The sequence below is a fragment of the Opisthocomus hoazin genome, chromosome 12, assembly GCF_030867145.1.
Source record: "Opisthocomus hoazin isolate bOpiHoa1 chromosome 12, bOpiHoa1.hap1, whole genome shotgun sequence".
Classification (NCBI taxonomy): domain Eukaryota; kingdom Metazoa; phylum Chordata; class Aves; order Opisthocomiformes; family Opisthocomidae; genus Opisthocomus; species Opisthocomus hoazin.
In genome coordinates, this window is record NC_134425.1 from 9690224 (window position 1) to 9706514 (window position 16291).

At 42.2% G+C, this 16291-nt stretch overlaps 1 protein-coding gene across 5 annotated transcripts in view; it reads left to right on the plus strand.

Annotated features, from left to right (window-relative positions):
- Positions 1-16291, plus strand: part of ADAMTS18 (ADAM metallopeptidase with thrombospondin type 1 motif 18) — a 198226-nt gene that overhangs the window by 103479 nt on the left and 78456 nt on the right. For 2 of the 5 annotated variants that reach the window (XM_075433705.1, XM_075433706.1), the window contains exons 3-4: positions 11197-11275; positions 13133-13449. The exons of 1 other annotated variant lie outside the window; for it this stretch is intronic. In XM_075433705.1, coding sequence (XP_075289820.1) covers positions 11197-11275; positions 13133-13449 — 396 coding nt within the window. Of the gene's footprint in view, positions 1-10884; positions 11043-11196; positions 11276-13132; positions 13450-16291 lie in introns of those variants that run through there. 2 more of the 5 variants (XM_075433712.1, XM_075433708.1) reach the window with 2 other exon arrangements.

Sequence of the window (16291 nt, forward strand, 5' to 3'; positions counted from 1 at the left end):
TTGTTGTTGATACAACATATAAATCTCAGGTTAAGTGTTCTCCTGACTTTGCAGTTATTTGTGATTTTCCTATAGGCTCAACAGTCTTTAAATCCTTCTGAGTCGCTTAGTAGATTTTTAGGTGGGAAATAACAGACTCCCTTTGATTTATCTCTGAGGATGATTCAGTAGAAATCTCTTCTCTGTGTAATGCCCTGGTGTCTGACAAACCACTCCAAGTGATTTTTGCAGACATGGGCATTGTTCTCTTTGTTTAATGTTCACTGTTGTTTTCTTAGCAAAGTTCCTTTGGTATTTATTAATTGAGAGTTGTAAGTAATTCAGTTAATCTAACACTTGATCAGCAATTTCAAATCAACATTTGGGAGGGAACATGCCCTAAGGCAATTGTTATTTATTCTGGTCAGGTAATTCCTTTCTGGGCTGTTTAAACAGCAACAAGTTTTCTGTAACAGTGAGGTTACCCGACTTAGGAAAGGAATTTGCAGAAGTCTGCCTTTCTGTTTCTTTAAAATTTTAGCTAAGTAGACAGCTTAGTGTGATAATGATAATCAAGTATTAAGATGGGCAGACAGCAGCATAATTAAGAATATGTAACACTGCAATATGAAGTCCAGGCATCTGGTAAGGATTAGATTTGCTGGTTATACAAAATCATGAAGATACAAACCATTATGACAGATCTGATAGGGAGAAGAAAGATGAATGCATTACCATATAAGATGCCCTTGTAGCACTGAGAAATCCTGTAGTGTTTTCCACTTAAAATATTTCAACTTCAAAAGCTAAACATTTGGCTCTCAGGGAAAAGTTGTCATATTTACATGTATCACCCATTGCTAAATTCTCCCTTAAGTATTTTAAGTGTTTTATTCCTCAGTGGGGGAAATATCAACTATTACTGCTCACATTTGGATTTTAGGAGATTTCTTTTCTCCATTTGGAGTTTTGGAGTATGAGTAAGTCTGACTTGGTATTCCAAAAAAGTCCAATAGCCATGAACTCCAGAGTAGAGTTACTTCTGGGCAGCCCATAAGAAAGAAGTTAGAATAATCTCGCTGATATATGAAAGACCAAGCTCTAATAAAAGCATTGTGATAATTTAGGGGCTAGCATATACAAGCCAGATTTGTGGTTAATAAACAACCAAGCTTTAATCACTGCAAGTAGATTGCTCCCTTTACACCTATAAAAAAGTGCTTTGAAAGTTAAGCAGCACAGGCATTTAATGAGAACTCTGACATTACAAAAGTTATACCTCTTTGTGTTTATCAACAAGGTAAAGCCATACCACAAGCCTCTGTTCTCCCTTTTCTTCCTTCTCCCAAGAATAACAACCTGCACACTACCGAAGCATTAAGCTCTGTTTAGTGAATTGTTAGAGCGGGTTTTTCCTGGACCTAATAAGGCAAGTGTCTGCAGCTCCAGAATAAAGTGGGAAACTGAAGAAAGCTTCGAATTTCAAACATCTTTCAGTGAGGAATTAGTTTTAAAAGACATACAACAATAAGCCATGAAATAAGTCCAGACACCATAATTCAGGGATAGAATATGCTATGAAACTGGCAGGCATCCAGGCCAGAGCCAGGTGCCTGTTTTGGATTAGATTCAAGTGGCCTTAGGCCACCTACAGAGCTTTCAGGTAAAATCTGGAAGCCGCTCACCTCAATATGCCCTACCTTACTTCTATTTCAGGTACTTGTGAAGGATCCCCAGATGGCTGGCCCTTGTCCAAAACAATATGCTTTCAGATCGTATTGTCTCAGTAGTCTGATGAGGCAGGTATTTAAAAAAAAATGTATCTGGAAAACAGAGGCTTAATGAACTGCCCATTTTCCTCAGTTTGCAATGACAAAATTTTACTCATGAGAACAGCATTTATGTCTTGCTTCTCATGACACCCTTAGTGTGTGATTGCAAATGAGCAAGACACAAGTGTATATATAATCAAAGGTACACAAAAGGTAGAGCCTAAAAAAAAAAAATCTTACAGCTTAGACTATTGTAGGTCATAACAAATAAAAGTACTGTGTCAACCTAATTCATATTTTACCTGTCATATTTTTTTGTCTACTTTTAATTCCATTTTATTCTGAATCATGAAAATAGGCTAAGGTAACTTAAGTTGTAGACTTTAGTGTGCAGACTTAAGACTGCAATTAATTTTTGCTCGACTGTAGCGAAGTCCTAGACATGTGATGCGTTCCAGAGTCCTCTGAAAGGTCCTGTTCATATCTCAGTACACATCATGCCGTGTGCGTCTCCAGTTCCGTACCGTGAGGGCAGCAGGCAGTGCTAGATGCCATGGCAGAGCTAGAGTCAGCACATTTCTTCCTGCTGGATGCAACTCAGTAAAATTATCCTGTGAGCATGGATAAAAAATAATCAAGTTACCCTCAAATAGACTAATCAGTTTCAGTTTCTGATGATGAAGCTCTAGCACAATGTTGCAGTGTCTGTGTTGCCAAGAAGGTTTAAATCTCATTTAAATTCAAGCTAAAAAAAACCCTGCTCTCATTGAAAGTAAAATGATTGAAAAGGGCATGAAATCACTTTTATTAAGGTTACACTCTTTAGGAGTTCATCCATGGAGCAAAACAACAGCACTTTCACAGTACTTGGTATTTCTTAAAGGAGAGGAAGGGGAGGGTTTTGATAATATGGCACCTCCCTGCAAACATGAACATACCTGGCATTAGACTCATACGTAAGGCTTTGCTGGGTAAAGCTCCAACCTGCATGACTCCAGTTTTCATTAATATTTTATTCTACATTTCTCTTATTGTAATACGCCTAAAAGTCACTTCTTCCTTAACTCTCCCAGCTACCTTTACATTCTTGCTCCACTAGAGCGCTTGTCTTAATATGAAAGTTCAGAATTGCCACTGCAAAGGTCCAACTCTACCCTTACTGGATTCAGCTGAAGAGGGGCTGTTAATTTCAGTGTTATAGGCATACAGCCTAAAATGATTTCATTCCTTTTTCTTCCCAACATCCAGCTCTATTGCAAATAGATGAAAATCACTTTCCACTCAGTACACACACAGAATAAGATATTATTAAATGTTGTCACAGCAACGGGTGCAACACTGAGTTTGTAAAACAACTGTTTGACTCCTAAACATGCTGAAATCACTTTGGAAATCAACACCATAGTCAGGGAATAGTTTTGTTTGCAAATTAGGAATGCAAAGAAGGCTGTGGTAGATTAAAAACTGTAAGCTGAGCTGTTGGGATAGGAACCAATTTCTGTTCTGCATATGTTCAGCACCTACCTCAAGGATGCCTGTACAACTACTGCTACCATATTCTTAATCTGTTATTGTCATCTTTTGGCAAGAAAAATAGTGGTAAAAATATCCTTCTTTGCAGAAAATAAAATGCAAGTCATGAAGGCCATGTTTTCCTGGTGAAAGAGTATAAAGCAAGTTAAATATTTAGAGTTAATACCCTTACACAAAGCTGTGAAGTGATTGCTCACTGCCATTGTGGTGCAAAATAGCCTACAAGAAATGAAAATCTGGTCCTTGAAAAATACAGCTTTCCAATGTCTAACACAAACCCCACTCTTGTTATGGTACAAGAGTTTGAAGTCTTTCAGTACACAGCAAACAGAATATCTATGCAGATTTATCAGACAACGCCTTCTTTGTACAGTATTGCATGGTGCTGTAAACCCTTTCTTATAGAAGCAAATATGGAACAGCTCCATAATTCTGCAGGAGACATTTTCCTGTTTGATTGCCAAGCTGTAGTTGACATTCCCACTGAGAGGTCCATTTTGAGTAAGAAAGAGATGAAGGTGGTGGGTCTGGGCAGACACCTACAAAGGGAAGATGAACACACTCTGAACCCAAAGTAAAAGCACCTAATTTTCATAGGAAATGGGCTGATATTTAACTGAAAATGGTAAAGCAAAGTATTTGTGGGTGCACTGCAACTGTGACACAGAAGGGACTGAAAAGACTCCTGAGCTTCTTTGCAGTCTGTGTTCCCAGCAAGAAGGCTGAAGTAACAAAGGCTCATTGATGTGAAAAGGGGGGGAAGTTTTTAATAGAGGAATCCCAGGAGCCAGCCAAAGAAGCATTATCTTGTATTAAAAAAATCTGCAAATAATGAAATTCAGAGGGGAGAGAAGCCAATTTTCTTCTTTGCTTGGCCCATGAAATCAGTAGAAAATAAAAGAGGAAACACATGCAAAAAGGACTGGAGACTAAATCTTCCCAGCAACGTTCTTCTCAGGGTACGTTGTTCAGAAGAGTACAGGGGTTTATGTTCAGAAATGCTGAGCGGGTTCAGTTCCCCTTGATCTCAACTGGAGCTGTGATTTCTTGGTACTTTGGCAAATTAAGTCCCCAGAGCGCACTTGAAATTTTCATCCCAGAACTCAGACTCCCACCCTGAAACTAACTGGATACAAGCAGGAAAATTGTTGTCAGAGATCTTACCTTACACAGCAATGCAAACTGATGCTCGCATTTGTGGGAACAAGTCACATCAGCAGAAGTCACCTTTGCAGTCCAGAAATAAAATGAAAAAGCAAGATAATATGTCAGGCTTGGGTGAGATGAAGCAACACTACTAGGAGCAGGGGAGAAAAAAACAACTTTTAGCCTCTATTGGATGAAACAAGTATTTTTTGTTTGCAGAGATGGAAAGAAGAACCAATAAGAAACAAGTGAGGTACCATTTCATCCCGGTGCCATTTGTTTTGGGGGTGGAGTAAACTCATACATTCCTATCATGGAAGAAAGAGGTTGAAACTTCCATATGGGTTTTCTTTCTTGGCCTGGTTTATCCTTTTCTGGGGTGCAGATGCTGGCTGACTGAGACTGGGCTTTCCTTCCTGCACGTGCTGCCAAAGTATGTCTGAAACCCCTACTAGTGTCTTAGAAGTAATTTTCAGGGGTTTTAAATATGTCTTTGTGACTCCACAGGCTACACAGCCTTCCGGGTGTAGTGCACATCGGTATTTATAAAAAGCATTTTCAAAGTAGATCGTTGAACCTGCTGGACTGCACGGTTTCTCCCATGCCATTTTTGAACCATTGTATAAATACAAATTTTGGCACGTGCACAACATTATAAACTGCATAATTGTTTTTATTAGAGTTCTGTGAGTTTGGAGGTACCTGTGCTTTAATTACACTTGGCGAGTTTCCAGGAAAACTCTTCTAAAATGTAGTGCTTGCAAAGCCTTAGTCGGGCCACCCACAATGACAGCTTTTATTTTTCTGCTGTTAGTGATGGACATTTTCATTTAGTTTTGGTCTGGGTGTGTGACAGAGCCCCCATGTACTGAGCTGCAGCTTCCCCCTGTTCACTTGTCAGCCCCAGAGTGTGTCGGGACACTGTGGCAGCAACTTGTGCCATTTGGATCCAAGCCAAATGAATGCTATTTGAGGAGTTTTTAGGTTGTCTTTCTGGCTTCCTTGGTCTCCCCTCCCCCTTTTAGAAATTGCTAGTGACACTAGAAATGCAAGTCAGTTAATCTCTTAAAAAATCTAAGCGTTAGCCTACAGCACTGACTGCAAGAGAAATGCAGAACATTGCGCTGTGAAGTTTCCGTACGTCAGCCGTAAGCGCCCAGTGTGGAGGTGGTTTTAGTTCCGCTCCTGAGCCCAAATCTCTTGTGTAGCAGGACAGAGCAAGTACAATGCTAACAAGTCAGCAGGATAGCTGGAACTTCATACTCCATGCCAGAAAGTAGGATGTCCAGCTAGCACAAATAAATGTGTAGAACTAATCAAATTAGGATGGACATGCTGTGCAATACAGAGAAATGCATGTAAGCAGAAAATTGTGTTTAATATTTGTAATCAAAAGCATTTATTTGGGACTATAACAGCCCAGTGCTACGTGCGAATTGGGTGAGGAAAAAAAGTAAACATTGTTTCTTTGATTTTGTTGGGAGTTCGGGTACAGCAGGAATTCTGGATCAAGCTCCCTTCCCAGTGGCTGTGATTAAAAAGCTATGTGAAATGAATTTAGGGGCTTATTGACAGAAAATATTACTGTAAATGGTGCTGAAAACCTATTCCACAGAGATTACTCTTTATTGCGTTGAGTTTGCCAGAATTTATAGGATGCAAAGTGAAAACTGTGGGTTTAGAGACCATTTGAGGAAATAACTTCAGGCCTAACACCACGCTTTGAGGCTTCTGCAGAAAGCAGAATTTAACACAGAAACTGGTGAGACAGTGGAATTTTATTCTGTGAACTTTCAGGCCCTTAAGCAACAGGAATTAACGGAGGAACCACACTAAGTCAACCACTAGATGTTTTTGTTACTTATACAGTTTCCATGTCAGCTGAAATATAGTTTCCCATAAACAGAATAACCAATGACATGGTATAGCCCATGCCATGTGCCACTGAAGAATGCAATTAGCCATCATGCAAAAGCAACTTTGTTACAGTAGCTCATACTATAGACTGAACACTGGTTAGAAATGCAGAAATACGGTTTTGGGAACATGCTAGACTAGCGTTTTCCATTCCTGAGCATATTGTAGTCAGCTTCAGATTTCACGGAAGTAAACAAATAAGTCCTTATTGTTTCTTTGTATGAAAGTAGCCTTTTAAAATTTGGGGACGGGGGAAAGGACACGGTGTAGGAATGGATGTGCTTGTTAGCAGGCATTACAATACTGTCTAGTGCTTTATAAACCTACTCCGTGCAAGTAAAGAGCAAGTGCTAATGCCGTTCCTGGAGGGGAAGCTGACCAGTGTCCTCAGACCATCAGTCCGTTGGGATGTGTCACGATCCAGTGGAGGCCCTGCACCATATGTGAGGTGCTCCCTATGCCAGGGAGGCTGGCCACGAACTCTTTTTGTTTACAACCTCCTTTCTGTACAAAGGCTCTTTCTGGCAGGAAGGACCCAGTAGACTACCTCAGGGCACAGCAGACTAACTTCTCAGTTTCTGTAACTCAGCTAGATAGAGGAGCTATGATCATTTATGCCAGCTGAAAGGATTTGACCTGTTCCTAAACTGAGTGATATTGTGTGGGTTTAGATAATGTATGAATAGCCGTGCAAATGTGATATGGTACCAGATGACTACATCCCTGCAACTACGCTTAATCTACATGAACCTTTCCACAAGTTCCTTTTCAAGTTGCTCGTATTTTGTTCAGCTAGAGGTTTTATCCTGCTACAACTGAGTGACATTTGCTGAACTCTTTCGACAACGTATATAAATTCACAAAATGCCTTGAGATTATTGAATGAATAATGGGAAGGACAAGCCTCCTTAGCAATTGTGGTATGTATGGAGCATAACCAACTTTGGAGCATAACTTCACTTTGGAGCCTCTTCAAGTTGGGAGAAAGCTGAACTTGATGGGTTTTGATAACTACCAGCTCATTCTAAAGAGGGCAATTTTCATTTGTAAAGGGGTTTCCATGAAGGCTTCTCCACAAGGAGTTTCACCCAGCATGTGATTAATCACCACTCACTATAAATGAAGGCAAAGGGCTTCTGTGCTTCACAAGAGTGAAACATCTTCATGAGGATAAACATGAAGAGAGCATAAAGACTGATCTGGAAGAATGCTATGGAGTGCTTAAACCCAACAAGTATGTTGTTTGCTAAGAAATAGTGACAGAAATGGTCAAGTGGGAATGGACAGTTGCAGAAATTGAATGATGAGTTAGAAAAAAACATATCTGCTCCAATTCTGCTAAGCATAATCACTCAATACGATGTGACTACCTGATTAAAACAAGCCCTCGCTGCACCATTTTCCCATTGGAAGTACTCTGCTTTCAGTCATCCTATCATAGATGATTTCAATATGGTATAAGTTATTCAAATTAATTTCTACTACAAATATATCTGGAAAAATAATCTATATTGACAGAGGAAGAGGTGACAGCTTTCAGACAACAGATTTCTGTGAATCGTTCGCTCATCTCAGTGGTCACGAATGTCTCACATGATGAAAAATTTGCTCTAACAAAGACAGCAAAACAAGCATGATGGCATTTTAAGTCAGGGCGTATTTCTTCTGCATGCCTTTCAGTCATGTTACCAATAATGTGAGTTCTGTGTGGGGCTAGACGCTATCACAGTGGCCACGACAGCGTAGTTCTTGGGGGAAAGAAAGTGTAGAAATTCGCAAGAAAAGAGGGATTCAGAATTAGGAAGAATAATTAAAAACAGTAAGCCATTTTCTTTAATAAACTAGCAAATGGAAACAAGAACATCCAACATCTTTGCATCTAGACATCAAGACAATGGACACTGCATGCAGGTGTGATCTGTCTGGAGCGGGTGGATGAGAAGCCCTGGTGAAACTCGGGCTATGCTCTTGAGAGCCTCAGAATGGTGATAAAAGTGAAGCAGTAACTCGCTGTTGGTGTAGAGTAGCAAATCCTCTGCTTTCCCTTGCAAAGACGAGGGAAATCCTAACTTCCGGAGTCATGGTCCATAAATGATCTCTGTGCTGGAGATCCCTCCCCAAGAAGGGTTTTAGTGTCTGTAATGCAGTGCTGCTTAAGGGTGACAAGCTTCTGCTGGGTTCCCTGTGCTTTCTTGTATTCACCGGGAACACAGGAGTTTCTCATATAGGTGGAACACAGCTACAACAGGTGAATACAAACGAGTAGGGAAAGAAAAAGACCTACTGGAAACATGGCAGAACTGATCAGCATCAGAAAGTGATAGCAGCATCCAGCCCGACAGCTTAGGGAGAACAGAGAATAGTCCCATAGCAGACTGCAGTATGGTAGTGGTTTTCTCCGAAGGAACATATGCTTGCTTGTCATCTGAGGTGGGAACTGCTAGGGAGTGGGGAGAAGAAAAAAACCCTCTGACTGCATTGTTTACTGCACTGCTGACTGTGGAGCTTTATTTCTCTACTGTTTTGCATGGTAACTATGTTTGCACATGGTAACGAGCTGCCTGCAGGATTCTCTGATGTTTATGACCATCACTGCTGGGATCTTGATTGACTTGGGGAGCAAAGTGTGATGTTGTCTGAGCATGTTAACTGATCAATGTTGCTGCCTACAGGCCAAGAAAGGTTGGGGTCCCCTGCCTAATGCCAACTCAAATTTGGACGCATGTCATTTATAGTCATGCAAAGCAGTGTCACATTTTTTCTTCTTCTTTGATCATACTCAGAGACTATAAATCCCCAGGGTGAAATCTTAACTCCACTGAAATCAAGAGCAAAACTCCCTTCAGCGGTGCTAGGTTTGTGGTGGAAGTTGTCTTTTTCTTTCTTAAACACTTCTTGTAATTGCTAGAGAATGGTATTTATTTCCCTCCCCTCACAGCAAATAAAATGTCAGTCTTCACAGTCAGGTATTCTACTGAAAACAGTCAAGTCTGTCTGTTCAGGGTGTTGAGGGCCAATAATAAAATTACAGCCCAATAATTTTATATTTTCCTCCTATTATCTGCAATGCACAGCACGTTTTATGTGTTCTGCTCCACTGAGACTGTTGTAAACCTGTAGCCAGCTACTCCGTTTGAATATACTCCGTGGGAGGTGACAGGTGCACTGTTACAAAAAGATCTTGAAACTTTATCATAATGTATTCAGTAAGGTGATAATGTAAAACCCACTGGGAAATGGAGAGAGGCGAAGGGAAATTCCACACCTGGGAACTTATTTAATGTTTAAAGACGGGAAATGTTTAGAAAGGAAAATATCTCTGATCTGTGTCATCCACTGCCCCAAACTAGTTATGAACCCCCCGGTGAAGGAGGTAGACAGAGGAGATGACCTCCATCTCACCTCGGCTTCCACTGTGCTCTCCAGCTTGTGGCCAACTGGAGCAGCGAGACACCTTAAACAGGCACAGCGACTGTTTATCTTCATGTGCAGCCCTGGGACAAGGGAGATTTTGAGTGAGGTTGGACTGAGACCCACACTGGAAAACTCTCCAGCACAAAAGGGAGATCCTCAGGTGAGGGATGCTGCTCCAAGGGCAGCCAAAATCATCAGAAACAAGTTCTGCCTTGGTTTCCAACCTGGACCAGTCCCATTCACTTCAATACTTCAGTTTCCATTCAGATTGTTTAGATCTTTGATCCGTTACTGAGGTTTTCTGCGGAAGGGAAAGTGTAACCTGGCAGCACCGGCTGGGTCAGTGGAGCCCGGAGCCCGGTGCTGCTGGTGGCTCCGTACACCCGTGTGAGCCGCTGGGTGAGGGTCAGCTCCTGCGTGGGCATGGGTCGGACGGGTCCTGGCTGTCGCAGCTCTGCTTTCTCCCCAGGCAGCCCCACCTCTCTTTCATTCCTCTGTCCGTTCCTCTCCCCCGACGCTCCTGTGACGGACACGGCACGTCCTCTCGGTGCCACGGGGCACGGTGTCGTGGCAGCTGGCGGCGGTGCCGGACTCCCGCTCCCCGCGTCCTGGCGAAAGCTCCGGTCCTGCTGACGAAGCCCTGTGCGTCGGCCCCCGTTTTCGCACCCCTCCTGCCCCAGGGAAGGGCCCCCCGCTCTCTTCGCCGCAGGTGTGCCCGCACCGGCGCTGCCCCGCTCAGCCCCGCCGCCTCCCCGCTCCCCCCGCGGCCGGGGGGGCCGCCCGCCGCCCCCTTTCCCAGGTGCCTCCCCGCCCGCGCGCCCCGGCCCGGCCCGGCCCCGGCGCCTCCCCATTGGTCCCGCCCGCTCCGCTCCGCGTCGCCCCCCGGGCGGCGGCCGCGCCGAGACGCGGCGCCGGAGGCAGCGCTGCCCCGTGGCGGCGGCGGCGGCGGCGGCTTAAAGCGCGCGCGGCGGCGAGGGCGCGCTGACCCGCCTCAGCCTCAGCCTCACCTGGGCGCCGCTCCATGGGCTCCGCCGCGCGGGGCGCGGGCGCGGGCGCGGCGCTGTGGGCCGGCTGGCGGAGCCGCTGCGGGGCAGGGCCCAGGTGACCATGCGGGGCAGCCGGGCGCGGCCGGCGCAGGCTTCGCGGAGCAGGTAGCACCAGGGGCGCGGCGGAACATGGGCTGGCTGCTGCTGGTCGGCTGGACCTTACCCGTGGCGGTGCTCGGCGGCGGCTCCATGCAGTTCCCGGCCCTCCCGTGGCTTGGAAGCGCTGTAAAGGCAGGTCGAGAGCGCTTTCTTTCGCAGTCGCCTGGTGTACTTTCACACCAGGTTACTGCACAGTTCCTGGTGCCTGCTCTTTCTGCCTTCCCTCGTCAGGTCAAGCTCGCCCAATACTCCTTTTCTCTCTGTTTTGTTTTGTTTTTTTTCTTTTGCAGACCCTTCAGCTGTGCTGCCTCTGTTGCATGTCTCACGCAGCAGCTTTAACCGGTGACAGCGTCAGTGAAATGAACCATGGTTTGTATGGCTCTTTCTCTCTCTGTGTATCCATGCAAATGTTCGTATGCTTTTTTTGGTGGACTGAGCATTTAAAGGGAAGAAGCCACAGTGTTCGGGGAATAAAGTGAAAGCAAGTTGATTGCTGTAAAGTAGCTAACTGTGGGCAGAGGTTAACTTGTGAAGCCCTGTGTGCAAAAGCTGAAAGGAACAATATATAACAACAAAGCAAATGAATGCGATGGTAAATACATCCACGTTTACATGTGCAATTAGGAACATGAATGTGTGTGTAGCCACAAGAACAGAACCTCATGTGTCTGTTATGGAAGTAATGAAAAGATTTGGGTGGGAGAGCAGAAGAAGCTGGGTGATGCAGGCTGAGGGGGGACGAACCTGGAGAGAAAGGACTTGTGTGCATGAGAGCTGAGGAGCTGTTTGCTCCCAGGTTGCAGAGACTAACACCGAGATGCTGATGACTCTGGGAAGTTTGAAGTGCAGTATATGCTTTTTATGGGGTGCAGGTGGAAACAAAGTACAATAGAAAACCACACCAGGGTGCAGAAAGGAAAACTCTCTTGCACCCTGTGTCTGCTCACTGGGGAATTCCCTCTCTCCAGCAGCTGCTTGCATTTTTTGGCCACCAGCCTGCTTAGCATCCTGGACTTCTGCCGTTGATTAACACCACTCGAGGAAAGAGAAAGTTCTTGATGTATTGTTTCCACTGTCTAAGGAAAAACAACCTATCGCTGGCTATGTTTTCAGCTTAATGTGTGTCCAATAAAGTCTATTCAGGCAAAGAGATGGATAGCTTTTGCAACATCTGTTGCAACACAAGAAGGAGGGGGGTTGTTCTTTTTTAATGGTGTTCCTTCAATTTGGGAAGAGAAATGAATTATTTTGCTGTCAAATGCATGGACATCTTTAAGCATTCACAGAGAAATACAGCTCAGAAATGAAATGGGGCTGGGAAGCAGTTTATTCAGCATAATTACTCATATAACCAGGAATAGGTGCAAAGGTCCTAGTTCAGCAAACGGCTAAAATTGAGACACGGCTTTCAGGATATAAGCAATCCCTGTAAGACTGGGTCAACAGCAATGCTAATGTACTTCAAGCTAGGCACCTGCTTGTGCAGCTAGCTGAATCGTGGCCTCTTTTTTTTTTTTCTTTCTTAGGTGATTGTGAGTAGATCTTAGTCTTCTCCTCACAAATAGTTTTGTAATTTTTCACATATTTTATCCACAACAATAAACTTCTTTGACATGCAATTAGCAATGGCGACTAAAGTTTATTAGGTAGGATGTAATCTGTTTCTGCTGAAGGTCAGTTACAATTTGAAACCCAGTCTAATCGAGTCACTACAAAGAGAGGAGGTCCCACGCGGTTAAGGTATTAATAAAGTAATCCTTTAATCCATTTGAACAAGTGGTACAGTTCTACAAAGTCTCAGTCATGGTTACCACTACAGTGATACAATATTTGCTGCGTTCTTAGGAAAGGAAAAAACCATCAAACCAGAGCAGCCTTCACATTTGACAGCAATTAATACTGGGGGAGGGGAAAAACTGCAGATCTGCTGGTGATGACAAATGTCTTCAGAAGAGCGATTGTGGGAATGTTCACAGCTATGCTAGTTAGTCTGTACCTCTCCATGGGTCAGAAAGGAAACAAACACTGTTTGAGAGCCTGTGTGACTTACAGGGGTGAATTTATTCAGCCAAGCCTATACACACATAGCCTGCAGAGCTTTCAGGCCATTCCCCAAATGGGGGAATACTTCACGCCAGAGTGAAAGTCTGATGTTTACCATGTTAGAATGATGCTTACCTTATCTGTTGGATACAAAAGCTGATGGCTAAATTTCTATCGTTACAGATTATGTATTTGTGACACCTGTCAAAGTGGATTCCAGTGGATCATACATTTCACATGATGTTTTGCACAGTAGTAGGAGAAAGAGATCAACTCAGAGTTCAAAGAGTTCCTTGCACTACAGATTTTCAGCATTTGGACAGGAACTTCACTTAGAACTTAAACCTTCGACCATTTTAAGCAACAATTTTATTGTCCAGGTACTTGGGAAAGACGGAGTCTCAAATTCTCAGGAACATGAAACTGAGCAGTGTTTCTACCAGGGATTTATAAGGAATGATAGCACCTCTTCGGTAGCAATATCTACATGTGTAGGCTTGGTAAGTGTTTATTTAAAACAAATCAGCATTAAAAGTATTTTCATATGTGGAATAGTAGCTGAAGGTATGTAATTTGTATAATATTTGGTATACCATATACCATTTAGTTATTTTCCTAATACTACTAGTTGCTATTGCATTTAACAGAAGAGATTTAGTTATAGCCAATGAACTGCAACACATCCTTTGTATTTTTTGATCACAGTCTTTCAGGAAAAAACAGAAGACTGGTAGTCCTAGTAATTATCCCATAGCAATTTTCATTTGTTGTAGTTTGTGATAGTTTATATAGTTTTGCTTGCTCTAAAGTAAATGCTCTTCCTGCCTTTGTGAACTCCTATGAATAAAGAAAAAAAAGTCCATCCATATGCTTGTGAGGAAAAAAAAATTGTACCTAGGTTTATCAAATGCTTTAAAGAAGGGTGAATTTCGTACCTCAGCAGGAGATATGAACCAGCTTCCCTTTGTTTCCTTTGACAATTCGAGCCTTATTTGGGTTTATAAGTCTTGATTAGTTGATCTCTTATGAATGTGTTAAATATTATCATTGCATATTTTCTATTTATGGCTGCCATCCAAGTTCGTGATAAATTATTACAAATTGTTTTTTCAAAATACGTTGACAGTACTCATTGCCTGCAGAGAAGTATTTACTGATGTAAATCATTTACAGGATAAATAGTTATTGATATTTTTTAGGTTTCAGCCCTTGCACTTGCAAAGCAATCTGCTATGCATGCAGATGAAAGCAGTGACATTTAATAGTATGAGGTATAGGAAGCTATCTGTATGCTTTGTGGGTGACTAAGGTCCAGAGGATATGTTGGGTCACCCTCTAGAAATCTGTTTTGCAAAGGTTCTTGGCCACAAGGGCGATTAAACTGTGTGAGGGGACCAAGAAGGGAGCACTTGAGACACACAGTGTTTCCTTTGAAATAGTGATCAGTGACTTCAGAAGAGGGTGGTTCATTAGGAAGAGCTGTTGAATACTGATAACTGGTTGAAGTAGTCTGGGTTATATTTTGAAGTGCTCTACTTTTTTTTTTTTCTCAGCAAGTTAGAGGAATCAGTATCTTACAGTTCATTTGAACAGTTGCAAATGTGATGTTAGAGCAGGTGCCAGGAATGGCAATGAAGCTTTGTTTTGTTGTGTTTTGTTTTTTCTTAAAGTTGTGTTTGTAGTGCTGAACTGTTAATATTGGATGTGCTTATTTGTTTCGGTGGAAGCTTGATTTTCACAACTGCTAGATTTTACTATATTTATTCCGGAAAAAAAAAATGTTTTCACTTATTGCAGTGTTTGTTTTTTTCTCTAAGAGAAATGGTCTACCTACACCCAACAGTTACAGTTTGGGTGATCTCCCCTGTTTGGTCAGGTTTTGATTTTTAACATGCTTTATGAGCTAAGTGATGCTGGGCTTGTCAAGTCTTGTCTGGAGGAGGAAGGTTCAAGTCTGCCTCAGGTCACAGAAAAACAGAATGTGGTGATCTTAACTGAGACTGAAATGGATCTTTTACCACTGTCTCGACATAGAGATTGTTATGACTGGTAAGCTTCTTTTAGAAAAGATCCAGAAACTGATCAAAAGAGAAGAAATATTGTGGCATGAACAAATTTATTATGGCAGAACCTGTTTCAGTACCTAGATTATCACCAATTAGAATCTCTCTCTTTTTTTAATCAGTTCCAAGGTTCAGTAGATTTCACCTCAAATTGTTATTTTAAACTGATAGATGAAGTAAGCCTTTACTTATAATAATCTCCTGCAGAGTAGGTATCACAAATAAAGTATAATTGTTCCTTTCTCCCTATCCATTTATTGATTTCCATGCACCTAATGAATCCCAAGCAAATTATCAACAGGATTATTAGTCTTTCAGTGTGTAAGTCTGCCTTCTTAAAAATGTGTTGTCAGCTGTCTGTAATGGCAACCACGTCATCTTTTACTGTGATCCAAATTCAGTAATCATATGTTAAGTCTGGATGCTGTGCTCTGATCAAGAGAACCTTGTGAATAGCTTCTATATCCTCTTTGCACCAACTACTTTTGTCACTTGGTTGCCCTTCTTTCCTATTTGCTTTGTTCACTGCAATTAAACCGAAAGTGGTGTTTCTTCTATATGGTTGGTAGCACTAATCTTTCCATTGTTCCTTTCATTAGCAATAGCTTCTCTACAATAAAACCGCAGTGACCCATTCTTTCAAGCCTGGAACACCACAATGTGATTTGGAAGCAATTGCATTTCAATAGACTACAGGGACTCTTTGATCTAATATTTTGGATGACCTAGAGTATTCAATCTTTCAGCTGTCTGTTACCTGCCATTGCCTGCAGAGTAGACTTTTGAGAGAGTCTATACGAAATGGCTTGTCAGGCAGGATGACCTTAACTTAACAGTGGAAAGGAGCAAGAATTTGTGGCTTTGGTATAGATCTACTCAGAGATGTGTGTATCTTACTCATGTTTTAGTAGCTTAGTTGACAGTAAGGCCCCAAGTTTTTATGCTAATTTGTTGATTTCAGACTAAATCTTTCCATCAGTCAACACAATTTTCTTGATGTGTTAGAAGGCAAAACTGGATCTATGCTCTTTATCTGAAAAAGTGATACATTAAGTTAGCATTTTAAGAGAATGTGTACAAGTTTACTGTGAGTACTGTCTCATGCCTTTTCATCATCAAAGTGTTTAGGTGCTTTGATTTTCAACAGGAAACTTGCTTTCTTCTGTCTTCTGCCCTTTCCTGCTTCAGTCGGCATCCTTTACTTGTTGGAGCATCTGTTATGCAGCAAGCAAGCTGTGATTTTTTAAAATTTTATTTATTTTTTTTTTTAAATGAAATT